Consider the following 27,959-nt stretch of genomic DNA (forward strand, 5'->3'; position numbering starts at 1 on the left):
CCTAGGTGTGTCTAATAGACAGCAGAGTTAAGAGCTCTTGGTTTTAAGGGGTAGGGGTGCCTGTCTCAGGCATATTCTTTACCACTGAGCCACCAGGAAAGCCCTAAATTGGATATTACAATTAAATGAGTTGCATGGATTTTTCAGTTTTCTGATGCATCTAAAAGGTGTTCAGGGAATTCTCTGGTAGCCCAGCGGTTAGGGCTCATGACTCTCACTGCCAAGGGTCTGTGTTCAATCCCTGGTCAAGGAAATAAAATCCAGCAAGCTGCGTGGTGCAGCCAAAAAACAAAGTGGGGGGTTGGGGGGTGTTTGTACTATACTGTAGTGTGCAAAAGCATTATGTCTTAAAGAATGTATGTACCTTAATTAAAAAATATTTTATTGCTAAAAATAATAGTTTATTGCTGAAAAAAGATGCTGAGCATTCAGTGAGTGGTAATCTTTTTTTCTGGTGGAGAGCCTCGTCTCGACGTTGATGGCTGCTGACCGCTCTGTCAGGTTGGCGGTTGCTCAAGGTTGGGGAGACTGTGGCAGTTTCTTTAAAATAAGACAACAGTGAAGTTTGCCATGTGGATTGCCTCTTCTAAGAGGTGGGACACCTCTCCCTCCTCCCGTGCCCACGACAGCAGCCTAAGGCGTGCCCCGATGCCTCAGTCCCCAGCTGCCCCGTGGGAGAGCTCAGAATGCTGAGGCCCTCCGTGATGAACACTTCTGCTCCCTAAAGGTGTATTCAGTCTCCCTCTGATAGGTACTCTTATTTATTGGTAGCAACTTCCTGTTACCGAATGGAAATAGCTCAGTCTTCTCAAGTCATCTGAGAGCTCGTTGGCCAGGTTCCCAGGAACATCGCTTCTGCCTCCGTGAAATGATCACAGGCAGTGAGCCTTTGGGGACGACAGTAGCAATTCAGGGTTTGGAAGGCGCTGGCCGTGGTACCTCTGCTGGGTAACTCTCCTTTGAAAACAGGAAAGGAAAAACTATTATTGGAAAATTTCTTCAAGACTTTCAGGAAAGAGGGATTTCCCTGGTGTAGCAAAGATTCCTGGGAGACGTAAAAGGGTGCTCTTATCACAGCTGATGGCAAATAAAAGTGGGAAAAATACCACCTAAAAAGGGGTATGTTTTAATACTCTCCATATCCTGGACACTGTCCTAGGTATTTTGCTTACTTACCCCTTTTTATTCTTAGAACAATCCTGTGAAGAATGTACCTTGTTATTTATCTCCATTGTACCCTGGAGGAAACTGGTTCCAAGAATTGCTGTGACTTGTCCAATCCACCCATGTCTGAGTTGTTTTGGAGCCTATTATTTCCATTTTACTGTGTTTCAGGGTCTCAAAGGATCACCGCCCCCGCCCCCAGGCCCCTTAGGCCAGTCCCCCTCCCCCACTGACGTTCAATGTTTGTCCTCTCTACAGCATCCTTTATGAGTGATTCTCAGGTATCTGCTTGCACACATCCAGGAACAGGGAACTCACTCCCACCCAGTGCAGTTCATCCACTGTTCAGACAGCACCAACAAGGAAGGCTCCTTAATTCCTCTTCTGGATCAAGGCAGGATGTAAAAAGAATAAATAAGCAAATAAGTGAATGGAGGGGACATCTGTCTCCTAGTTGCTTCTTCTCATTGTCCTAACTTTATCCTTTCCAATAACGAGAATAACTAACATTTATTGAGCAACTAGTTTGTTCCAGGTACTGGGCTAAATGCTTTAGGTTTGTTACCTCATTTACACACGAGGACCCAGGAGTATAGAGAGGTTAAGTGACCTGTTCAAGGAGGCAGAGATGGGCTCAGAACCCAGGGAGTCTGGGTGTGGAGGCCCTAAACTTGGCCACTGCAGTTCTCCCCCTCATGAGCCCTAAATATGCCAGCGAAAGGGAAAGCTTCCTTGGTTCCTCCATTGTCCTTGTGTTGCCCCAGGACTGCAGGATGCTCCCTGAAACGGTCTGAGCTTTGCTGCTCTCTCCTCCCTTCTGTCCTTGTTCCTCTTCTTCCCTCCTCTATGGGCCACCCCATCAGCCCGCCCGACACAAGCCCAGGACTTTTTCTGACTTGCCACCCTTCCACGTAGCTCCAGAGAGGCATTCTTTCAGGAGGCCCGCAGAGGATCAGGATGCTCCTGGCATCAGCTGGAGATAGCAGACTGGGCCCTTTCCTGGGTTGAGAAAGTGAAAGTGTTAGTCACTGAGTCATGTCTGACTCTTTATGACCCCATGGACTCTAGCCCATCAGACTCCTCTATCCACGGAATTCTTAGGCAGGAATACTTGAGCGGGCAGCCATTCAATTCTCCAGGGGAATCTTCCTGACCCAGGGATTGAACCCAAGTCTCCCTCATTGCAGGTAGATTCTTTACTGGCTGAGCCACCAGGGAAGCCCTGAGTTGAGAAGGAGGCCCCCAAATGGATTCCTGCTCTTGGCTAGTAATAATAATAATGATAGTGGCTGACATTCTGGGCATACACCATGTGTCAGCTGAGCTGCGCACTTGTGGCGTGACCTCAGTAAATCCCAGGGCTGCTTGCCCGTGGAAATGGTCAGAGAGCTTGGCTGTGGAGAGGGTGTTTTAGTCTGCTCAGGGGAATCAGCAGCCTCAGGCTTCTCAGTGGTTACAGTCTGGGCTCTGAAATCAGGCAGACGTGGCTCCAGGGCTAGCATTTAGGGGCTGTGTGACCATGGAAACATTACTTACTTTCTCTGAGCCTTGGTTGTTCATCTGTAAGATAGGAAGGAAAGGGTTGCTGTGATGATTTAATGATATCATTTGTTTTGAGTGCCTGGCATAGGTAAGTAAAGAGAAATGGAAGTGAAAACAGCGAGTGCTATCTTTTAACTGTGGTTCTAGGTGGATCTCCTGATTTCTGTTCAGGTGGGATTTTCATGGTTTCTGCAAAAGTAGACCTATCTGGAGAGTGTGTTGGGTCATCCTGACACTTGTGGGTTTTATTTTTTTTTTGGTTGTGCTGCACAGCTTGTTGGATCTTAGTTCCCCAACTGGGGATTGAACCTGGGCCCCAGTAGTGACAGTGCTGAGTCTTAACCACTGAACCACTGGGAATTCCCTGGACACTTGTATTTTGATGCCCTTCCAGGGTGGATGAGGAGGATGGTCAGCTTCCAGAAAAACTCAGAGAGTGTGTGTGTGTGTTTATTTTCTCTTAACATGTCTGAATGAGCCAAAGTTGCTATTGCTGTATTTTTTAGTTTTTCTTCCTTTTTTTTCCCCCCAGAAAAGGAATGTTTGGGCTAAAACTGAAGAAAAAGAAGAATAAAGCAGAGAAGGGGTTAATCCTAGCCAACAAAGGTGCCCAAGGTGAGGCTTTTGGGGGTTGGGGAGAGACCACTACCCTGGGGCCTGCAGGTCTCCAGAGTTGACCCCTACTTGGCTGAGAAGGGGGTTCACTCTCCGGGGGAGTGAGGTGGGAACTGTGTCTGGGTCTTCGAACCCTGCCAACCCCAAGTGTGCACCCACGGCGATCCCCATCGGTGCTGGGTCATCTGGTCGCTGAGCCAAACGGGTGGGTGGACACCTGCTGGGCCATGAAAGGGCCCCCAGGGAGGCAGTGACAGAAGAATTCAGGCTCCCGGCTCTGTTCTGATTTGCTCTGTGCCCCAGGATAAATCACTCAGCACCTCCAAGTCCCAGCTTCTCCCTTTGGTAAGTGTTTGGAGTATGGGCTCAGCTGACCATGGGGATCATGGGGAGAAGCAAGTGAGATGATGAAAATCAGCGGGAGGGCAGCAGCTGCTCTGCGGAAGGCTTTCCATCCATGGGCTCATTTAACCCCTCCATCATCCTGCCAGAAAGTGCGGTTATCCCAGTTTCACAAATGAGGTCACCGAGATGCAGTGAGAGGACGTGAAGTGTGGAAAAGACCAGCTGCCGGATTGCAGGGCTAAGTGGAAAAACCAAAATGCAAAGCCATTGTCAAGAACTTATTAAGAATAGCTGGATGGTGATTGCAGAGCACTAAGCCAAGGAGTTATTACAGGGCTAATTACAGGGCTCAGCAGGCTGCACAGACCCATGAAGCCGGCCTTGAGGGTGGGGGGCACAGAGCCAGGAAGCAACGGCATTGGGATGCAAATCCAGACTCTCCGATATTCTACACTTAGAATGGGCTACTTCTTTCTCCAAAAGCAGAAAACCCCAAGTTACAAGGTGACCCTTGGCGGTGGAGGCCAGGCCCTGAATCAGGGAGACAGTCAAATGTATTGAATCAAAGAGGATCAACTGCTTCCAGTGGACAGGTCTGGGGTGATGCCTGGAGACTTCTGCTGGGTGGCCCTGACAACAGCCAGTTGAAAGCCAGCTTTCTGGACTGTTTCTAAACCAAAATGGTGCAGTGGGTCTGCTTTATTTTCGCTCTCCTTGTCTCCTTGGAGGGATCCACTATTTACCCTTCACTGCTGTCTCCTGCAGGTGCCCTGTAGCCTTATCTCTCCTCTCCCCCACCCCAACTCCACTCTTCACTCTCATGTAAAACCCAATCTTACAAAAAAAAAAAAAAATATGGGAACTTATCATACTGAAGTGCTAATGATAATAATGATTAAATCATCCTTGGATGGGACAGGAGAGGCATCACATTTTAAGTGGAGACAAGGTTTAAAGCTTAAGAGAAGTATTTGCCTATTGGGTGGAATAGAAGGTATCAGGGAGTGGGTAGAAAAGACTCTAGGGTCCTTCCTGATGTCCTTGAAATTACAACCCTGAGTAGGATCCTGCATATTTTGCCCCCATATTATAAGAGGTTCAGAGAGGGTAAGTGCTTGCTCAAGGTCACACAACCAATAGATGGAGAAACTGGCTTCTGAGGCTGGGGTAGTCTTATACCAGAGCCCAAGCTTTCCTACCCCATGGGTCAGCCTCCAGTGAGGAGCCCTTACTGCTTGTGCAGCAGGGAAAGAATAAGCTGGTAGAGATTTAGGGCATTTCAGACCAGAGGCATTTCAGAGGACCCAGCTCCCATGGCTCATTCTAATTAGAGTCTTCAGCCCACAAAGCAAACAGGGCAAAGAGGAATCAGACCTCTCCTGGAAAGTAAATAGTGTCCATCCTGCTGGCCAGGGCCTGACCCTGCAGACTGACAAAACAAAGTCTATGGACCTGAGTACAAGTTGGCCTTTCCTTCTTGGCATGACTGGGGAGGTTAGGACTTCTCTGGTGAAATGTTTAGAGATTCTCAAAGTCTGTGGCTCTTACATCTGTGTATTTTGAGACCTAATGGCTATGCCTTAATTTTGTAAAATTCCAGGTACCTTGACCCATCCATCATTAGGGCTTCCCCGGTGGCTCAGTGGTAAAGAACATGTCTGCCAATGCAGGAGACAAAAGAGATGTGGGTCCGATCCCCGAGTCAGAAGATCCCCTGGAGGAGGAAATGGCTACCCTCTCCAGTATTCTTGCCTGGGAAATCCCATGGACAGAGGAGCCTTGCAGGCTGCAATCCATGGGGTCTCAAAGAGCTGGGACACAACTGAGCTTGTAACATGAGCACGTACCCATTAATTAGTTACCCAATGAGTAGTTGTTGGGTACCTTCCACGATCATCATTCATTCAACAAATATCAATGGCATGTCTCCTAAGTGTCGGGTGCTGCACCAGATTCTGGCTATATAGTGGTGACACTGGATAGTTTAGAGGGAGCTCTTGCACTTGTCCCAGATCTATTCTCCACCCTTGTTCATCTGTTCTCAGCTCTAGGAGGCTGACCCCATTGGATACATGACCCAGCTCGCTTCCCCAGTGGGACGCCCCAGCGTGAGGTCTGGGGGAGGGAGGAGAGGGAGGTCAGGATGTGTCCCCCAACTGGAGGATGGTCATCCCTCCTTCTAGGGAAGCCCGTGGGACCTGACCTCCTCTCTTCTCAGGTTCTAGTAACTATTCTCTCTCCTCATCTGGAAGGTCTCCAAGTGGTATCAGCTTGGTCGCCTTGGGCTCCAGATATCTCTACAATCCTTTGTAGTTTTTCTACACCCACACCTTTTTAGAAAGTCTTCAGAACATTCTGTCCTGGTTGGGCCATCTGTTATCCATGGGGGCCCTGATGAGGAAACTGCGTTACAAGTGGAGAAAAGTGCTAAAAAGAAAACGGACCATGTGCTTAAGTGGAGCCCACTGGGGGATTTCTTTTAGCGTGGTTTGAGAGGGGCTCCCTGGGGGGAAATATTTAAGTTACAACATTGAGGATGAGTGGGAGCCCATCAGGGCAGGGAGAGCAACTCAGGCAGGCAGCCTGAGAAGAAAAACTCCAAGCAGGAGGCGACTTGTTAGAAGGGAAGGGAGTAAGTAACTAGAAAGCAATGAGGGCTGGGCTAGAGGGGCAGGTGGGCCAGGAGGAGATGGCAGTCAGGTAGGTAGGGAATTAGAGTCCTGTGCAGACTTCAGACATATTCTAAGTGCAGTTTTTCAAAAGAGGGGTTTTCAAAAGAGAAACATAATTTTTTTTTTTTTAAAGAAGGTTACAGTGGATGCTGCTTGGTTACTTGATTGGAGAGGACACAGTATTTCAGTGAATGAGTGAATGAGTGAGTGAATGAATGAATGAAGGAGTGAATGAATGGATGAGTGAGTGAGTGAGTGAATGAATGAGGGAGTGAATGAATGGATGAGTGAATGAATGAATGAGGGAGTGAATGAATGGGTGAATGAGTGAATGAATGAGTGAGTGAATGTATGTTGGCTATGGATGAAGCTTCAGCTGACTGCCTTCCCACCTCCAGGTCGGTCTCACCCTCCTGCATATAAACCCCCACAGGGAGGGGCCCATGTCTTGCTAATTCCTCCATCTTGCACATCTAACATAGCCCAGATTCTGGCATGTATAAGGTTCCTAAGAATGTTCATTGGAAACCTGACTCTGTCACAGTTGCTCCTCATTCCTGAGGCCCTTGTGGTCAAGACGGGGAGCAAGGCTAAAGTTTATCTTCACACTTCAAGTTGTGCAGTTGGGTGCGGGCATTCCTCTGGGGTTTCTGCAGGCTGGGCTTGCCTTTTGTTTTCCGAGGGACAGAGGAGTCAGAGCAGGCAGCGCGGGCTCAGTCAGCCTTTCTATGATTCTGGACACCTATGCGGTCTGGGTCCATGAGCTCCTGTGGCTCCAGGGGCTGCGTTATTCTGTCTTCTGACTCGGTTCTGTTTTGTTGGTTTGCTAATTCAACTCAGAGAATCAAAATATATCAAAGCTGGAAGGGGTTTAGAAGCTTACCAGTTTCCCATAGAGCCCGGGGTTCTAAGAAATGGCTTCAGGGGTGGCTGAAGAGGGTGATGGTGAGGCTGGGAGAAGGACCCTGCCCTGCATTCCACCCCATGGTGCATAGAACAGCTTGGTGCCAAGAGACTTGTGTTATATATTGAGGTTTAGTATAAAATTACATTTATGGAAAGGGTCCGGGGTCTGATCTCTTTGGGGAACATTATTCAAGCTTTGACACCTTGCTACTCCAAACTAGCCCACAGACAGCAGGAATGGCCTCACCAGGGACCTTGCTTTTAGACACGCAGAGTCTTGGGCCCTACCCTGGACCTACTGAATCAAAATCTGCATTTTAACAGCTTCGTAGGTGATTCTTATGCACATGACATTTTGCTAATGAGACGCAGAGGGAATAAATTAGTTGTCTAAAGTCTAAATGTGGCAAGGTTGTGACTTGAAAGCGCATCTTTAAATTCATAAGCCATAACTCCACAACACCAGACATACAAATCTACCCTTTTTTTGGAAACAGAAGATGTATAACATGTCTGGCCTTTCTGCCAATAAAATGTTAAGATCCAAGAGGTCAAGGACTGTCTTCTGGTCTCCTTGTGTGTCTGTGGTGACTGGCATAGCGCTGGACGCAGGGTCGAGGCTCATATCGCCACGGTGTGTCACATTTAACAGGCTTTTCCCTTTGTTTGCGTCTCTAGACGGTCAAGCTGAAGCAGAAGCACCACAGGAGGGACCTTCTCACCAGGAAGGCCTGGGAGGAGATTTGATTTCTGACAATACTTCCATCACTCCTGTCCCCTCATCTCCTCCAAAGAGAAGGTACAGTGTTGACACAGGCAATCAGCCTACTCCTACTGAGCACCTCTCTTGTGCCAGGTACCCTGCATGCTCCGGGTGAATAACACCAGTCCCTGTCTCCAAGGAGCTGAAGGTCTGAGGCAGGAAGACAGAGTGCTGTGTCCCCTCCACTTTCTCTATGGCAGTGCTGGCCAGGGCCCCGGCTCTACCAGCTCCTAGTTTTAAATCTTCATGTCCCTCATTGTTCAGGAGTGATAACAGCAACAGGAGACAATCAGGAGCTGTCCCTCACCTGTTCTTTAAGTCACCGAGATGCTAGATGTCTTAGCTTTGTGTTTGTCCCAAATGAGAAAGTGTTTCTTTTACTACCCAACAAAAACTCAGAACAAACTGACCTTCTGCACGCAATCTGCTCTATCAGTTAGCTAGCGGTGTGTAACAAATAACCCCAAGGCTTAATATTAGAATTCATTATTGCTCATGAGTCTACGGGTTAGTTGGTTAGTTTTTACTGGTTCCATATTGTCACAAGGACGTCACTCATGTTTCTTTCATCATTTGGCAGCTCTGTTGATTTTAGTTTGAGGGTTGGTCCATTGTGGGCTGGCTTAGGATTACTTTATCTGGGGTTATGGGGCTTTTCTCACTATAGTATTACATCCTCTAGCAAGCTAGGCTTTTTTTACCTTTTTTTTGGCCACACAGCTTGTGGGATATTAATTCCGTGACCAGGGCCTGAACCCACAAGCCGCTACAGGGAAAGTGAGGAGTCCTAACCACTGGACCGCCAGGGAATTCCCCCCAAACTTTTTCCAGTGGGACTAATGCCAGAGTTCTGAAAGAAAGAGTGGAAGTATACACAAGATCTCTTGAACCTAGGCTTGAAATGGGCAAAAGTAATTTCCGCTGCATTCTATTGGCCAATGCAAGTCACAAGTCCAGCCCATGTCACAGCAAGAGCAGACTACAATTTCCAGAGTGAACAGTCTGGGTATGAGGAAGCCAATAATTGGGGCTAGTGCTTTGATTTGTTTGTGTCCATTTCTTATTTATGATAATTCCTCATGCCACCCTTTCCTTTTCCACTCAGTTATTACTATCAGTAGAGCAAATTAGTGCTTCCCTGGGGCAGGAAAATCCTGAGTTGCTATTACTGGGCTGTGACAGGATGCACAGTATATGTGTGTAAGGGTGGAGTAGGGGGGCAGAGAGAGATGGAAATCAGAAAAGGTGATAGGTCAGAGATTGACCCTTAAAAGAAGGCATGAAATTTGTATGCTCATACTCACTGTAATATCTCCTTCCCGCCTTATACTGCACCATGGCACCCCCCCTGAAACCCCAGAATCAGGATTTCAATTATTTTTAATATCCTTTAATGGATCCTTTGACATTTGTTTTACTAGGATAATAGTACTGAATTGGTGGAGAAAGACAGGTGAAAGAGAAGAAGTACTAGCCTTTTCCTTTCTCCTTGGTCAGTGAATTTTCCATCAATTAAAATTCTACCCATCCACCAGTGCTCGATTCAAACTTGACCTCTGTAGTGACATCTTTATTGCTTAGTTTGGCTCTCATGGATATTTCTGTTCTCTGAACTTCTGTCACGTTTTTTCCCTATGACACATTTTGTACTTAATAGTTCTTTCTATGTATTCTGGTCCTGTCTCTCTTGGATAGATTGCTAGCTCTGCAAGGACCAAAATGATGGCTTCTTCATGCTTGTTTTCTCCCTGAGACTAGCACAGAGTTTTCACATAGTAAATGCTTGGTACAGGTTTGCCATTTTATTAAAGAACAGATACCCTTTGATATCTATCTTTTCCTACATGCAATATTTCTTTTAATCCATAGAGCAACCCCATGCAGTAGAAATTATTTCTATTTTTAGATGAAGAAATTAAGGTTAATGTCTCAAAACTGGGGAAAACAAATATTCTAATAGAGATCAGTCTGACTCCAAAACCTTGAGATTCTTACTAGTTTATTCTCTATTAGAGTCAGTTACAATCAGCAGAAATAGAATGAAATCAGATGCAGCGTTGCTAGGAGGAAAGAGAATAAAATTCCACAGGAACTCAAGCTCTGTTTTTCCCCCACCCATTGCTGCTTCTGTGACAACAAGGATTCTTCATATCTATTATTATCCAATCTCTACATGCCCAGGTGTTGCACATCTGTTTTCAGTTACTCACAACAGTCCAGACAAATGAAGTCCCCTGAAAGTGAAATCTCACTAAGATGTTTGGTTGTTGCTCGCAATTTTCTTTCTTTTTCATTTTTATTTTTTTTACCAATGTTTTTTCCCCTAAAAGCAATTATGAAACCCAGAATTGCTGTATAGACAAGAAATGGCAAAGTGGTCATCTTTGGTCATCTCTGGTCATCTGGATAGGACCAGAGAGCAGATAAAGAAGATCCTTATTTAGACCCAGGTCTGCCACTGATTTGCTAGGGCATCTCAGGTTCTCATTCTGTAAAATAAGAAATAAATGATACTGATAATCATACTCACAATAAGAGTTGACGTTAAATCTTGCCAGATGCTAGGTTAAATATGTATGTTACATCTTTTAATTGTAGCAATCACTCCATGTATATGGATTATTATTAAGTCCATTGTTTAAGATGGGAAAACTGAGTCATAGAGAGGTTAAGTCACGTGTCCATTTACACTTATCTCCTCCAGAGAGGGAGAGAGAATATCTGATATAAATAAAAGCACTTAGAAGGACCTGGGAAAGTATTATCGTGGCTTATAGATTTAAGGTAGGTTCTTTTTTTTTTTTTTTTTAAGGGAATAATAATTACATTTTTTGAAGAAACATTGATAATTTTTTATGCAGTATAATAGTTTTACAATTTTGTGTTAGTTTCTGCTGGACAATGAGGTGAATCAGCTATGTGTATACCTATGTTCCCTCCCTCTTGGACCTCCCTCCCCCACCCTCTAGGCCATCACAGAGCCCGGAGCCGAGCACCCTGTGATGTTTAGCAGCTTCCCACTAGCTCTTGTGCAAAGGGTAGTTAGCACACATCTGTCAGCGCTGCCCTCTCAGCCTGACCCACCCTCCCTACCCCATCCCTGTGAAGGTGCAAATGAAGTCGCTCAGTCATGTCTGACTCTGTGCGACCCTATGGACTGTAGCCCACCAGGCTCCTCCATCCATGGAATTTTCCAGGCAAGAATACTGGAGTGGGTTGCCATTTCCTTCTCCAGGGGATCTTCCCAGCCCAGGGATCGAACTCAGGTCTCCTGCGTTGCAGGCAAACTCTTTACCATCTGAGCCACCAGGTAACTCTAAAGAAAGTGAAGTTGCTCAGTCAATTCGTCTGTTTTCTACATCTGCATCTCTCTTCCTGCCCTGGAAATAGGTTCATTTTTCTAGATTCCACAGGTAGATTTTTCCTTAATGAAACAAATGTGTTTAACTTTCTTTCAATAGATCAAAACTGTTGACTAAGATCCACGATGGGGAGGTCAGATCCCAAAATTACCAAGTAAGTGATGAGTCCTTCCTACCCAGCCTCCGCCAGCTCTTCCGTCTTTAAAAAAAAAAAAAGTTTTATTTATTTGTTTATTGCTGGCTGTGCTAGGTCTTCGCTGCTGTACAGGCTTCTCTCTAGTTGTGGTGAGCGGGGGCTACTCTCTAGGTGAGGCGCATGAGCCTTTCACTGTAGTGACTTCTCTGGTTGCGGAGCCTGGGCTGTGCGGTGCAAGGGCTTCAGTAGTTGTGGCTCCCAGGCTCTGGAGCACAGGCTCAGTAGCTGCAATACATGGGCTTAGTTGCTCCTCGGCAGGAATCTCCCCAGACCAGGGATCGAACCTGCGTCTCCTGCATCGGCAGGCGGATTCTTTACTGCTGAGTCACCGGGGAAGCGCTCCCCCAGCTCTTCTTGTGTGAATGAGCAGCCAGGCCCAGAGTGTGTGCATGTTGCTTTGTGTTGTAGATTGCCATAACCATCACGGAGGCCCGCCAGCTGGTGGGTGAGAACATAGATCCGGTTGTGATCGTCGAGGTCGGGGACGAGAAGAAGCAAAGCACAGTGAAGGAAGGAACCAACAGCCCATTTTACAACGAAGTAAGTCACGGGGGTCACCAGCTTCCTCTCCACCAACATGCTCTTCACCACATGGCAGCATTCTTCAGCCAAATAGAAAATCTGCTCCTCCTGACTGCTTCCCATCCCTCATCTAAGCCCAAGGCGAACTCGCTGAGCCTCCTTAGGAACAAAATTTAACGGACAATGGACAGTCGAGGCAAGGAAGTCCCCTTGATTTTAAATTCATTGTTGTTTTCAATAGACCCATTTTCTTATTACTTAAAAAATATTTATGGAGTGTAATTGACTTACGATATTATATTAGTCTTAGATGTACAACTTAGTAATACATTAGGAAATGATCACCGTGGTAAATCTGGTTACCATCTGCCACCACACAAACTTATTATAATACTCTTGACTATATTTTCTGTGCTCTAATTTACATCTCCATGACTTATTTACTTTGTAACTGGTAGGTCACAACTCTTACTCCGTTTCACTCATCCCCGAAACACCCCTCCCCTCTAGCAACCTGTATCCATGAGTCTGTTTCTGTTTAGTTACGTTAGCTGATTTGTTTTGTTTTTTAGATTCTGCATGTAAGTGAAATCATATGGTATTTGTCTTTCTCTGTCTGATTTATTTCACTCAGAACGTTACCCTCCAGGTCTGTTCATGCTGTTGCAAATGGCAGTATTTCACTGTTGTTTTTTTATGGTTGAGAAATATTCCATTGTGTATATATATCATATCTTCTTTATCCATTCATCTGTTGATGGACAAAGTTTCTTCCATATCTTGGCTATTATAAATAGTCCTGAACATAGGGAGGCACATATCCTTTCGAATTTGTGTTTTATTCAGATAAACACTCAGAAGTAGAATTGCTAGATCCTATAGTAGTTCTGTTTTTAATTTTTTGAGGAACCTTCATACCGTTTCCCATATTGGTTGTACCAATTTCTTATAAACTCATCTTCATCCATCATAAATTCTGAGTATATATTCAGTAAATGTGTTGGCTAGTAAGAAGATAAACATTCATTTGCAGAGCGGAAACACTGAGAATTTAATTACTAATTTTGACATAGTCATACTGATTTGGAAAGTAAAGCAGTGGTATTTTTCTAAGCAGCATAAAAATTGTAAAGGAAAACATCAAAGAGAGACATAGATCTTCTAAGTTTATACACACTAATTTCTTGTTTCTTAAATAAAAAGATTACACAGTTTTTAAAAACTGTCAAAGGTTCAAAAAGTATAAAATGATTTATGAGAAAATGTATACAGTATATGTTTCCCCTGATCTTTGATCTCTAAGTCCTCCTCCCTGGAGGCAGACTTTCTCCCCAGGCATTTGTGTATCTTCCCAGAAATATTCCAGGTGTGCATAAGAATGTGAACAAATATTGTAGCCAAATGGTAGTGTTCTACACACACTGTCCTGGACCTTGGCCTTTTCACAAAATGTTGTATCCTGGAGATTAGTCTGTATCAAGACATCTAGTTCAACCTTATTTTCCCTTCTTTGCTGTAGAGTTTTCCATTGCATGGACTTATTACTAAACCAGTCAGTCTCTCATTGATGGATATTAAAAGTTTTTTTCAGCCTTTGGATACTACTTATAATGATATTTAAATGCATAATTGGGGTGAAGAGTATATGCATTTAAAATTTGATATCACCACATTGCCCTCCAAAGAGGTAATGATTTATATTCCAACTGTGTGCCAGAGTGCTTGTTCCTCCCAGGCACTTCAACACCATGAATTGTCAAAAAGTGCAGTCAACTCTTAATTAATTTTTTAATGAGAGTGGAAATTGAAAAGGAAGTCAGGGGGAGGATGCATAATAAAATCAACAGAAAATCCCCAAATCCCATTTGAGCTGTTAACTAACTCCTTTCCTCTTTATCACTCCTGCCTTAGGGCTTTTAGCTACTAATTAAAGTGGCAGTGTCTCCTTCCTGTTCTACTCCCCACCTCCATAACATTTGAGCTGTTAACTCCTTTCCTCTTTGTCACTCCTGCCTTAGCGCCTTTTACCATGAGTTAAAGTGGCAGTGTTCTCCTACTGTTCTTCTCTCCACTTCCATAACATCTTTGAGTGTGAATGCGATATGAAATAACATGCATGGAAGTGCTTTAAAACTGCAAAGCTCTACAGATTTGTTAATGAGTATAAGTATTTGCTTGATGCAAACAAGTCTTGCATCTAAGTGACATTCCATTGGGCTAAATGTAGTCACCGGGAAAGCGAGTGAAAACATAAAAGTTGAATTAAAATTCTTTGTTACAGATTTGGACTCTAATTTTCAAGCCTAAAGTTCATCAGATGTTGAAGAAATCAGTTAGTAGAGGCTGGGGAATCTTTCCCAGCTAGAAAAATGTGTGTGGCTTCAGAGGTCTAGGACCCTATGTCAGGCAGTTGAGTCTGAAACATGTGAAACTCAGTGGAAGGCAATAAATGGTACAACTAATTTACTAGTCCAAAGGAACCCACAGCATCTCATATACCAGAGAATGAAGAACTTCATGTAAATGAGTTTTGCACAGAAAAGATTTTCTGAACACCAAAACTCTTAAAATATGCAAAATTTCCTGAAATGTTATGCATAGTTTCCTGTTCTCTTAAACAGGAGACACTGGACATAATATAACTTTAATATAGCTTTTCATTGATATTGCAGGACTGCCATTTTGAAGGTCTCTTATTGTAGGATATGATGACATCTTTGGTTTTTCTTCCATGTTTTGGTTTTTCTGTTCTGCCTTTAACAGCAAGCTGTTAGTGATCACGTCTCCCTCTCCCACTGATGTCATGTTCATCTCTAATGTCCTTGTCCCATTCCTCCGTTGTGCAGCTCAAATACCAAACAATCCGTGAAACAACTTCCTAGTTCTGACTCGGCCACCACCTTCAGTCCTTAAAACACAGTCTGTAACAAAGCACTACTCCAGCTTTCTACATGAGGAGCATCCTACCTCACTTTGGGAACTTGACAAAATTCCGATGGTGAAACATCTCGCACTTGAATTCCTTTTATGATAATGTTAGGAGAACTCAACTTTGGTCCCGGGTTCAGCAATAACTAGCTATATGACTCCAGGCGTGTCTTTTAAATTTTTTCATCTTCAATCTTTATATGTAGAATATGGAGACTATATATTTTCTTCAACTCTAAAATTCAATCACCTTCTTCAAATTAGAAATCTTCCTTCCCCATAATTTCTTTTTATTATTTTCCTGGTCAGTCTTGGGAATGTCACAAGGATGTTTGAAGCTGAAAAATCCCAAGAAAATGAAATTTTAATCAAGTTTACTTTAAATTAAAACCACAATGAGATATATTTTCAGTCATCATTATATATAAGCAATAAAAATGAATATGTAAGAGAACTGACAATTCAAGGGCTAGCAAGGGAATGGAGAAATGGCTATTTTCATATGCTGCCAATGGGAATGTAAAATGCTTTAGCTCCTTTGGAAAAAAATTATGCTAGCTACTAAAAATTTACATGCACATAAGCTATGATCCAATAATTCCAATTCTTATGTCCATTTTAGAGGAAAGCTTACCTATATGTTGTGAAAAGATATAATTAGTGTTTTTTTTTTCTATTTGAAAAAAAATGAAAACAAATTAAACAAGTTTCAGTGGGAACAAATCAAACAAATTAAGCAAGTCAATTAATTGATGATAGAGTTATGCCATTGGGAACCTTGCAGCAATTGGTTAGAACAACGCAGAACCAGAAGTATTGAAGAACAGAGTTCTTACATGAAAGTTCTTACATGCAGAATGAACTTTATGTTTTACAGTACTTTGTTTTCGACTTCATCGGGCCCCAGTTGCATCTTTTTGACAAGATCATCAAAATCTCAGTAAGTATATCATTGGTGGCAATGGTGATGGAGGTGGAAGAGATTCTAGGCCTTGGGAAGTCTTGAAGACTTCCTTGCCTATCTTCTTCACCCATTCAATCTATATCATATTATATTGTATTATACATAAGTTCTGCATTAAGGTTTAGGTAATAGTGGAATCTTGCTTGGGGGTACTTGAAGAATGTGACTCTTGAAGAATGAGAAGTGACCAGGTGCCAAACATTCTTCACATGTGAATTTCAGGCATGCTGACAGGTGGTGAGAAGATATTTCGGGACCTGGGACATTGCCAGGATGTTGTCTCATTGCATCAGTCAGACAACCACCTGTTTGTGGGATCAGCTTTATTGCAGGCTCTGAGGGGACTGTCTAGAGTTCAGAGGAACAGTTAATAGCTAGGTTTTATGCAGCATCATAGATAAGGGTCATGACTCTCTATGGAGCAAGTGAATTTTTAGCAGAGGATCAAAGCTGTTATTGCCTATCTCTGTTTCTCTAACTTGGAAGAAGGAGGTAGAAAACTGTCTTTGAATCAAGGATCTCGTAGAATTTTACGGTTAGAAGGAAGCTCAGAGGCCGTATAATCCAACTTCCAGCCAGTACAGGAATCCCTCTCCACCACTTCCATGACACATGACATGGGGTTCTTGGGCACTACTTGACTATATCCAGTGACGGGCAGGTCACTACTTCTAGAGAGGCCCATTCCATTGCTGGAGAGTTCTGCTATAAAAATGATCCTTATAGTAAGCTGAAATCTCTCTTCCTGCAGCTTGAGAACTGCAAAGAGATCCTATACCTGCTTTTAGATGGCAGTATTTTCAAGAGTGGAAGACACCTGAGTTACTATCACCCTTCATCCACACCCTCAGTTTTCTCTTTTCTGGGTTAAAGGTTAAACTAGTCCTCATTCTTCAGCAGTTTTGTGGTTTCTGGACCCAGGCCCAGCCCTGCCAGCTTCCTGTAGAACTTCCTTATCTTAATTGCATTTAGAATGAAAAATGTTCTGCTGTAAACAGCCAGCAGTCTACTGACTTATCAGACAAAATACTGAGGATGACAGCCTCCTTTGTCCCGACTACTGTACATGTCCCAGACTCTCAAGACAGTAGGGATGGGAAAGTTGTGAGCAAAGCATTGTGGGATTTTAGGAGAGAAAGGGAACATGTTCAGTTGTGAAGGATCAGGGAGGGCTGCTTAAAGGAGGCAGCATTTGCTCTAGGCATTTAAAGATGGGTAGAGCTGGGACTTCCCTGGTGGCCCAGTGGTTAAGAATCTATCTTGCAATACAGAGGACATGGGTTCGATCCCTGGTCAGGGAACTAAGATCCCATATGCTGTGGAGCTACTACGTCCAAGGGCTGCAATTACTGAGCCTGTGTGCCACAGCTATAGAGCCCATGTGCTACAACAGAAGATCCCTCATAATGCAAGGAAGGTCCTGCTTGCTGCAGTTAAGACCCCATGACAAAGCCAAAAAAAAAAAAAAAAGATTGGGTAGAGTTTCTAAACGCAGAGATAGATTTGAATACTGGGATTCTCTAGAGTTCATTTTGGCTACAAACAAAGAAAAAACAAACACCTTTTAGGTGGTGAGATTTGATGGGTGTCCCTCAAAGGACAGTTAGCTAAAATCCTGCTAGAGGGTGAGGTACAGCTGTGATTCTTTGGCCACCCTTACAGCCAACCCTGAGATTCGATAACCAAATGTCAGCGTGCTCCAGATAAGAGTGAAGGCCAGACAAGGTTCAAGCCCTAGAATCCTCTTTGATGGGTTTGTCGTGAGCCCTTTTCACAGAGTTAGCCTCAAACAGAAACCTAATGTTGCCAGACTCACTGCTCCATCTCTCCCAGGTCTTTCACCACAAGCTGATAGGAAGTGTACTGATCGGCTCCTTCAAAGTGGACCTGGGGACCGTGTACAACCAACCTGGTGAGAAAGTATTGCCTCCCAGTCTCTCTTACTCTTCTCTTCTTCTGACACCCAGAAGTCAATTCATTTTTCCCTTTATCCATTTATCCATTCATTCAATATATTGAGCATCAGTTATGCAAAGTGGCATAACTGTATAACTCTTAGATCTCTTCTTCGAAGTTTTCAGTCTAATGATAAAGCTGTCTTATATGTCCGTATGCTGTGTGCTTAGTCGTTCAGTCGTGTCCAACTCTTTGTGACCCCACAGACTGTAGCCTGCCAGGCTCCTCTGTCCATGGAGATTCTCCAGGCAAGAATACTGGAGTGGGTTGCCATGCCCTCCTCCAGGGGATCTTCCCAACCCAGGGATACTTCTGAGCAGTTTTTAAAAATATTTTCCCAAAGTCTGTCCAATTTACTGCTGTGAGACACAAGAAGGAAAGGTGGAAGTTAAGAATGTGGACTCTGGGACCAGATTTGCCTGGCTTCAAATTCTACTCTGCTCTTTCTTAGCTGTGCAATCTTGGGTTAATAACTTGACTTCTCTGTGCTACAATTTCCTTATTTGTAAAAATTGGGATACGATAGCATCTCCTTCATAGAGTTGTTGAAGGATTAAGTAAATATATATGTAAATGAATATAAACATAAGCATATATGCATAAGCACTTCATAGGATCTAGCACAAAATAATGACTATGATAAGTAATACATGGATTTGCTGTAATTATTACTATTATCCCTGATTTTTCAGAGGCGCTAGGCAGATTGTCCAAGGTCAAGAGTTAATAAGTAACATAACCAACAGCAAACATAAATCTTCTAATCAAAGTTTCCTTCTCTTCAACAGTGATTCCAATGCACATGACCCCAAGGGGCCAGGCAGTGGGCATCACTGAATGCAGTGGATTGGGTTTAATGCAGTGGGAATTGAGGGAGGCTGGGGGAAATGGAGGCAGGGGGACATAATTCCTATGGAAGGAATAGCATCTACTCAGCTCCTTTCCTACCTGCCACCATGTGGCAATGTGGACTATTGCCAGATCTAACAGGTTTTTGTTTTTTTTTTTAAAGATAAGTTTACAGTCTAGATTTTGTTCACTGTGTAGGCCAGGCAAAAAGATCCATGAGTGGCACTTGTGGCCTGTGAAATTATGTGTGGCTTCTTCTTTTTTGGCTACACCGTGCAGCATGTGGGATCTTAGTTTCCCAACCAGTGGTCCCTGCAGTGGAAGCACAGTCTTAACCACTGGACCCCAGGGAAGTCCCTCAGACATGGCTTCTACACTGCATTCATGTCCTTCTCTCCTCAAAACTAGACTCTAGTCCAGGCATTTTCCACTCGGTCGAGGGCTTCCCAAATCCCTGTGGCAGGTTGGGGGAAAAGATGGAGAAGTGGGTGGGGAGAGAGGAGAGGAGGGGCTGCATGGGACCTGGAAATAACTGTGATGAGCGAGCCCCTCCTGGGGAGCAGAGGGTGGGGAGGTTTGTGTTGGAAGAGAAGTGGGTGGAGCATCTGGGTGCACCTGGGCAGGTTATCTGAGCTGTTGGAACGTCTTGCAGGTCATCAGTTCTGTGACAAGTGGGCCCTGCTCACGGATCCTGGTGACATCAGGACTGGCACGAAGGGGTACCTGAAGTGTGACATCAGCGTGACTGGAAAAGGAGATGTCTTAAAGCCCAACCCCAAAACCTCCGATGCCGAGGAGCAAATAGAAAAGTGAGACAGGTCCATGGAGGACCATGCAAGAGAAATGACATGTCCCCATTTCCGTGTCTTTTCCCTCTCCCTTGCCTTCAGGAAAGGTTCCTTGAAGGAACCCCCATTAGGGGTTCCTGAGAACTGCCAAGTTAAAAGGGCCTGTCCACCTGAGATTCTGCTCTGTCAGGGGCACCATGAGGTATCTTACCAAAGGCATGCTGTCCTTTGGGAGGTCAGCTTCTAGAACAAGAACAGCTTGTCTTCCTATACCAACCCATAATAGATAAGCTATTCCAAAGCTTATCCTATTGATCTGAATTGAGCTGATTTTTCTTTGAAGGGAGAATAATTTCAGCCCCTGACTTATGAAATGGGAAGATTTAATGTACCTCTTTTAAGTGTTTATTCTGTAATTCTGGGACCTGAACCAGTTTACTGCTTTCATTCTATTCATATCCTGCGCTGTCATTCACACCAGGAAGAAAACTCATTTTAGCGATGCATCCTGATCTTTTCTCCTGTATCAGGATGCTCCTTTCTGCCTCCAAATTGCCTCTACCTTTTCTTTCTATTTTTTCAAGTGAAACAGCTGTTTTATGTTTCTTTTTTGTCCCCCGCAAGGAACCTCTTGATCCCTCAAGGGTTTCCGTCAGAGAGGCCCTGGGCCAGGTTCTACGTGAGACTCTACAAAGCCGAAGGGTTGCCCAAGGTGAACTCCAGCATCATGGCGAATGTCACCAAAGCGTTTGTGGGTGACAGTAAAGACCTCGTGGATCCCTTTGTGGAGGTCTCCTTCGCTGGGCAGACGGTGAGTGTCCGTTGTCCCAATCCTGGCAGACCTGGGGCCAGAATTCTGCTCTTTACCCCGGGACACTGCTGGGTAAAGGATTTTACATTAAAATCAAAATCAAGACATGCCTGGAGAGAGAAAGCATGTCGCCAGAAGGCCTTGCACTGGCAGGAAAGTAGGGGAGAGTCACCTACTTCCTCTCACTTTCACCTTCCTGGAAGTTTCATGGAGGAAAACTGGGCAGGCTGGGAGGGGGGAACCACCATTCAGGACCCAGGAAGGCAGGCCTCCTTCCTCACCTCTGACTACTTCTCTGAGCTATTGGCTAGTCCCCACTTCCCAGAGAATTACCACCTCCCTTTCAATCTGCTCCACAATCTACCCAGATTTTCCTTATCATATGTAAGCCTGGACATCCTTGTGTCTGGCTGTTCCCTGCTCAAGAACCATTGGATGTGCCAGGGCCTGGGCACATGGGCAGAGCCTAATCCTGATTAGTTGGACTCAGAAGCTTCAGCTAACACTCGTGTCTCTATCCAGCTCCTCCCCTTGGCAGGGTGAACCTTGGACTACTTTTATCTTGGGTCCCATTGGCATATATAGGACATATATAACCCCCATGTAGGATATCACCTCCATTGTATGATGAGGGAACTGAGGTCTAGACTGGGGAAGGGATTTGTACCAGGTCCTAATTTTAAATGATATTTATTTATTTATTATTTGTATTTTTGGTTGTGCTGGGTCTTCATTGAGGCACGTGAGATCTTTCATCTTCATTGTGACACACAGGGTCTTTCAGTTGCAGCATGTGGGTTCCCTGACCAGGGATCAAACCCAGATTCCCTGCATCAGGAGCATGGAGTCTTAGCCACTGGACCACCAGGGAAATGCCCGGTCCTACTTTTATAAGACATGAACTCAGGGTCTAATTGTATCTGCTGCCTTCCTGGAAATGCATGGAATGCCTTCATAACACAGGTGTCAGTTTCACCTCAACCCAATGTGATGATGAAAACTTTCTGGGGGAGGACCTGTGACAACCCTCCTTTTGTCCCAGATGCCCAGCACGTGTCTGGCACAGAGCAGGACACTGGTTATGTTCATGGGATGTAACTGATTTTCATGGGTGCCTGGTGGAAGCAGGTTCATTATTTTTGGCAACTTACTTTATATTTCCAGCTGGTGTGAAGAGTTTTCTTTAGTTGATCAAAGGCCTGTTTCATTTCCTTCAATGGTTCACATCCTCCTGGCTTTGTGTTTAGGGGCGAACCACGGTGCAGAAGAACTGTGCTGATCCCGTGTGGCATGAACAGGTGGTCTTCAAGGAAATGTTCCCTCCGTTGTGTCGGAGGGTAAAAATCCAGGTGTGGGATGAAGGCAGCATGAATGATATAGTGCTGGCAACCCACTTCATTGACTTGAAGAAAATCTCCAATGAACAGGATGGAGACAAAGGTAAGGCCTCACACGTCTGACTTCAAGGTAGGGTCTCAAAATGATTCATTTAGAGCCTCATCTTCAAAACCAGAGGATTGGAGCAGGCGATGTGTTAGGCACTTTCCATCTCTGCCTGGTCTGTGGCTTGGGTTGGTTTAGGGTAGTGGACTGAGCCAGACTCTGGGAACCATGAGGCTTGTTCCCCATCCCAGGTCTTCCAGGAACACTGCTGTGTGTTCTTGAGGAAATCATTCCCTTTCTCTGGGCTTTATGCTTCTTAACTGGAAAATGAAGACTTTAGATTGGATCAGAGATTGGCAAACTGTGGTCCATGGACCACATCTGAACTACCGTGTATTTATGTATGGCTCACTTGCCTGGAAAATCCCATGGACAGAGAAGCCTGGTAGGCTACAGTCCATGGGGGTCGCAAAGAGTCAGACACGACTGAGCAACTTCACTTCCCAAGCTTAGAATGGTTTTACTGTGTTTAAATGGTTAAAAATATGCTTCCCTCAACTACTGATGGAAACTCTAGAGCATGAGCTGACTGCAGAGAGCCAAGGGAAGAACTGAGAGTCCCAGCTAACCCACTGAGTCAGTCCGAAGAGTTTTCACCCTGGATAAGGCTCTTTACAGTAATTCCCCTACATACAAATGAGTTCCATTCCAGTGTGTGTTCATAAGTCCAATTTGTTGGTAAGTCCAGAAAGTTAGCCTAAGTACCCAGCTGACACAACTATACAGTACTGTACTATAATAGGTTTATAATACTTTTCATACAAATCATATGTACATAAAAAACAAACACAAAAATAAAACATTTTTAATCTTACAGCACAGTGCCTTGAAAAGTACAGTAGTACAGTACAGCAGCTGGCATACAAGGGTTGGCACACATTTGCATCTTTTTGAAAGTTTGCAACTTACAGGTTCATATGTAGGGGACTTACTGTATTAGCAAAATATAAATTAATAGCTGATAATTCTCTAAATATCCCAACCCACCTTCCTTTTATTTAAATCCCAAGAGAATCTTTCTCTGCACTACAAATTTGTGTTAATTAATGTATATATTTGTGTATATGTGTGTGTATACACATTATACTGTAAAAGCCTTGGCTTATGCAACGAACAAGTTTTACACCTTTTTGTGCCTGGCATAAGAGTGTCATCATAGAAAGGCCTTAATAAATATATACCATTTAACTTTCCATGTTGTGGAAATGTTTCCCCCAGATTGCTTTATGTAGAAAGCAAATTCTGCCCATCTATAGGATTTCTCATCCAGACATAGACATGTTTTACCCACAACTTTTCAGAATCATTTTGTTGGGTTCGGGGAGATGTATAGCAACAGTAAAAAGTAGATGTCATGGGCCATAGAATCTTTCTACCTTTTTTAACACAATATCACTACTTCTTAGAATTTATTCAAAGGCAGGATAGAATCTAGTGCATGGAGGAATGGGGCAGTGGGTGAGGGGATGGAGAGAGGAAGCTTTCAGGTATTAAAATGATTGATAACAATAAAACATATGGCAACTTTTCATCAACAAGAATTGTTAAGCAATTTATGATACATATTGATTCCTAGGTCAGGAAGATCCCCTGGAGGAGGTTTTGGCAACCCACTCCAGTATTCTTGCCTGGAAAATCTCTTGGACAGAGGAGCCTGGAGGGCTACCGTCCATAGGGCCACAAAGAGTTGGACACGACTGAAGCGATTTAGCACACATGCATGTATTAAGCTAATACTTTAGAGCATTTCCTAAAGACTTCACTTAAGTGAAGCACTTAATATTATCTCTTTTAATCCTGATAGATTAGATTATCCTGATAGATAATCCTGAGATAGGTACTATTAGCATTCCCATTTTACAGTTGAGGATACTGAGGCATCAGAAAGTTAAAAGACTTCTCCAAGGTCACACAGCTTAAAAATGGCAGAGCTGAGACTTGAGTCTGAACCCAGGAAGTCAAGCTCAGGGCCACCATACTGTATTGCCAGTCAAAATGGAACATTCTGGGAATTTCCCTGGTGGTCCAGTGATTAAGACTCTGAGCTTCCACTGCAGGGGGCCCAGGTTTGATCCTGGTCCAGGAATGAAGATCCTACATGCTGCAGAAAAGAAAACAAAAGGAACACATTCAGTTGCCAAAGAGATGTTTGCATAGACACTTATATTTTCCCAGATGCTATGGATCAAGAAAGGAAACAACTTATGCTAACAGTAAGTTAAGATCACCAGGTCTTTTCAGTTCTATGTTTAGAGCATATTTCAGAACATTTACTTCTCTCAGTTTCCACTACCATCACCCTGGTCCAAGTCTACCTATCCATGTCTTGAATTTTAATGATGAAGGAGACCTTGAACCAGTGTGCTTACATCCATTCTTATAACCCTTCATATAGCAGCCAAAGTGAATTTAAAAACACACATCTGAGTAGGTCACATCTTTTCTCAAACTCCTCTAGAATATTCCCATAATTTCTAAGATAAAGACAGACCCACTCACCTCTCCACACTCTTCTCACCCGCTCCCTCTCTGGACTCCAGCCACACTGGCTTTCTCTTCCAGTTCCTTCTGCCTCCAAGCTCCTTTCCAGTTGCCACATGCTCTTTCCTCTGCCCAGAACTCTCCTCTCTCTGCCTAATTCCTCTCCATGCCACATCAGCCTGTTTTTTGTCCTTGCAGCACAAGATATAGCTCCTTCATAGCATTTGTAATGTGAATATTTGTTTCATGTTTGTATCTGATTTAATCTCCATTGGGCTCTATGTTTCATCTCTAAAATGATGCCTGGCACATGTTAGGAGTCCATAAAAGTCTGATGAATGAAAATGCATGTCGGCATAGCCTTGCTAAAATTATGGGCAAGTCTAAACCTATACATGGAAGAAAGACTAGAAAGAAACATAGCAAAATGCCAATTGTGATGGCATGTCCTGTCTTTCCTTAATTTTATTCTATTTTTGGTAACCATGCATGGGCTTTTCTCTAGTTTTGGAGAGCAGGGGCTATTCTGTAGTTGCAGTGCATGGGCTTCTCATTGCAGTGGCTTCTCTTGTTGCTGAGCACAGGCTCTAGGCACACTGTCTTCAGTAGTTGTAGCATGCGGGCTCAAAGGTTGTGGTGCTTGGGCTTGGCTGTTCTGTGGCGTGTGGAATCTTCCCAGACCAGGGATCGAACCAGTGTCCCCTGCATTGCAAGATGGATTGCTATCCATTGTATCACTAGGGAAGTCAGGGATGTTCTGTTCTGTTTTGTTTTTTGATCGAGCCTCATGGCTTGCAGGATCTCAGTTTCCCAACCAGGGATTGAACCTGGGCCGTGGCAGTGAAAGCCCAGAATCCTAACCACTAAGGCACCAAGGACCTCCCCGTGATGGGATATCTGTAAATATTTTCTCTTGTCTTTTCTTTATACATTTCTAAACAAATGTGCACAACTTTCATCAAGCAGTAACCAGCTTGAAAGCATAACCAGGCAACTAAAACTTGGGCTCTTTCTAGGCTTCCTGCCCACATTTGGACCTGCCTGGATTAACCTGTATGGCTCACCCAGGAACCACAGTCTGATGGATGACTACCAGGAACTGAATGAAGGCTTCGGAGAAGGCGTGTCATTCCGGGGCAGAATCTTGGTGGAGATTGCTGTGGAGATCCTCTCGGGAGGGGCACAGGAGTCTAAATTCTCCAAGGCGCTCAAGGAGTTCAAGTTGTCTCCGAAGGACAAAGACTCCAAATCTTCCAAAGGCGCGAGTAAAGACAAGGGTGACAAAACCGACGATGGCAAACCCCAGCAGGCTTCAGACAAAACCAACTCAACAGAGGTGGAGGTGGAGCCTTTCGACGTGCCCCCAGAGGTAGGTCTGAGCGCTCCTCCACTGAGACTGTGCCCTGAGCCCAGGGCAGAGGCAGGATCTGCCTCGGGCCCCCAGAGACCCTCAGAGGTGTGGCGCCCCCTGCAAAATGTGTGTTGACTCAGCCCTGTATTTCAGGGACGATCCTCTGCCTTTTTCTGCTCACATCATAGCCATCTGCTCATGTTACATTCTGTCTGCATCCCCCCAAACACAGATTCCCATGGAAACCAAAGTAAAATAAAATTAAAGCACTCTGGAGGAGCTGTTGGGAGTGGGTGGCCGGGTGATGGGCTGAACTCTGTCTGGGGCCTAACTGTGTTTAGCTTTGTTAGCTCAGTGTATGTTCTGGATGAGATAACGTGGGATGAGGGATGAAGAGGAGGAAGAGTGGGTGACAAGCAGGGACACAAGAAACTGAGACGCCTGTTCCCCTGCCCCACGCCTGTGGGGAAGTCACCGCTGGAGGGAATGGTTATCATTGCTTGTGACTCAGCAAATAGCAGAATAGCATCTTCTGGCCCAGTTCTGTGTTAGGGGTGAGAGATCTGGGACCCCAAGAGGAACATAAACCATGAATATCTTCTCGGTCATTAAGTTCAGTAATAGTACTTTGTCATTACCAACGAAGGAATTTTATATTTTGGTGGGTAGGTTGTAGCTTGATTCTGCCTCTGGAAGTGTGTTTCTCAGGTCAACCAGACTCTAATTTCAGGTGGGGAAGGGATGGGCTGGTCTCCCAGAGCTGTCCATTCCCAGTAGAGACTAGAACACATGGAAGGATTTTTAGTACGTGGGTCAACTTAGCCTTGGAAGAGCCACTTAATTTTGCTGCTGGGATTTAACAAATCTGGCTTCTGCCAGAGTGGATGATCTAAAAGAGAGCAAGGCAGTGACTGCAATGTCTTTTTTGCCCAAATCCATGGAAATCACACAGACATTTATGCCACATTCTAATTGTTAGAAATGAGCCACATGTCCAGCCCACATTGAAACAAGGTTGGGGAATGAATGAGGCTTCACCTTTTAAGGGGAGGATTTTCCAAAAATTTGTGGACATAGTTTAAAACTACCACACTGGAGCTTCTACCTTCCCTAGAACCCCAACAGCTCAGAGTTTGCCCTTACCAACATGATAATATCTATTTTTTGTAGCATCTTCTTGTTTAGCTCTCCAGGTTCCCCCAGCTCTAATCTCCTTTGCTGCAGCCTTGCTCTCATTGTGAATCTGGACAAATGAGGTCCTATAATGCTGGCTTTTTAAACTCATCGTCATCATCACCATCAAAGCTTATCTCCCTTCTGTAAAACCTTGTGTTCATTTTTATTCTTTTTTAAATTTATTTTTATTTTCTCTTGGTGTATAATTGCTTTACAATGTTGTGTTAGCTTCTGCTGTATAGCATCATGAATCAGCTGTAAGGATACATGTATCTCCTCCTTCTTGAACCTCCCTCCCATTCCTGCCCACCCCACCCCTCTAGTCATCACAGAGCACGGAGCTGAGTCCATCTGCTATGTACCTGCTTCCTATTTGCTAGCTCTTCTACACACGGTAGTATATATATGTCAGTGCTACTGTCTCACATTGTCCCACCCTCCTCTTTTCCTCCCGTGTCCAGAAGTCCGTTCTCTACATCTGCATCTCTATTCCTGCCCTGTGTTCATTTTTAAATCCTCAGCATTGGCAGGAATAAAAATAGAGTCTGACTGCATGAAATTTATGGTATAGAAGGGGAGATAAGACATACAAAATAAATGTATAGGAAGCAGAATGTGATCAAGTGCCTTCAGCAGGTAAAGATAAAGTCAGTGCAGTGCAGTGTAAGGATTAAAATATTGGGCTTCCAAATAAGACAGTTGGGTTTAAGATGTGGCAGTATGGTGCAATGGTTACCATCCAGTCTCTGGACAAGTATCTGTTGGAGTCTTTGGGCAAGTGATTTAAGCTCCTTAGGTTTATTTCATTTAATGAATTAATACAACAAAGTGCTTATTAGAAAAGAGCCTGGCACATAGTAAGTGCTCAATTACTATTAATCTTGTTTAGTAACTATGAACAGATATCTTACTCTTTCATGAAACTACCTCACCTTTAAGTGGGTAGAATAGAAAGATCCTTCTCATAGGATAGTTACAAGAATTACATGAGATAATACAGGTAAAATTCTTTTTAAAAGATTTTTGTTTATTTATTTAAAGTGAAAAAATTTATTGAGGTATAGTTGATTTACAATATCATGTTATTTTCAGTTGTGGAACATAGTGATCCAGAAATTTTAAATG

The 27,959-nt window shown here is 44.1% G+C and overlaps 1 protein-coding gene across 3 annotated transcripts in view; it reads left to right on the forward strand.

The window, feature by feature from the left end:
* FER1L6 (fer-1 like family member 6) overlaps positions 1-27,959 on the forward strand; it is a 162,199-nt gene that overhangs the window by 34,854 nt on the left and 99,386 nt on the right. For 2 of the 3 annotated variants that reach the window (XM_043484105.1, XM_043484107.1), the window contains exons 3-12: positions 3,239-3,321; positions 7,923-8,043; positions 11,469-11,523; positions 11,974-12,105; positions 15,893-15,955; positions 17,813-17,891; positions 19,437-19,593; positions 20,197-20,383; positions 21,631-21,823; positions 25,324-25,676. In XM_043484105.1, the coding sequence (XP_043340040.1) occupies positions 3,239-3,321; positions 7,923-8,043; positions 11,469-11,523; positions 11,974-12,105; positions 15,893-15,955; positions 17,813-17,891; positions 19,437-19,593; positions 20,197-20,383; positions 21,631-21,823; positions 25,324-25,676 (1,423 nt within the window). Of the gene's footprint in view, positions 1-2,643; positions 2,795-3,238; positions 3,322-7,922; positions 8,044-11,468; positions 11,524-11,973; positions 12,106-15,892; positions 15,956-17,812; positions 17,892-19,436; positions 19,594-20,196; positions 20,384-21,630; positions 21,824-25,323; positions 25,677-27,959 lie in introns of those variants that run through there. The other variant, XM_043484106.1, reaches the window with a different exon arrangement.

The sequence above is a fragment of the Cervus canadensis genome, chromosome 12 (assembly GCF_019320065.1).
Source record: "Cervus canadensis isolate Bull #8, Minnesota chromosome 12, ASM1932006v1, whole genome shotgun sequence".
Lineage (NCBI taxonomy): Eukaryota > Metazoa > Chordata > Mammalia > Artiodactyla > Cervidae > Cervus > Cervus canadensis.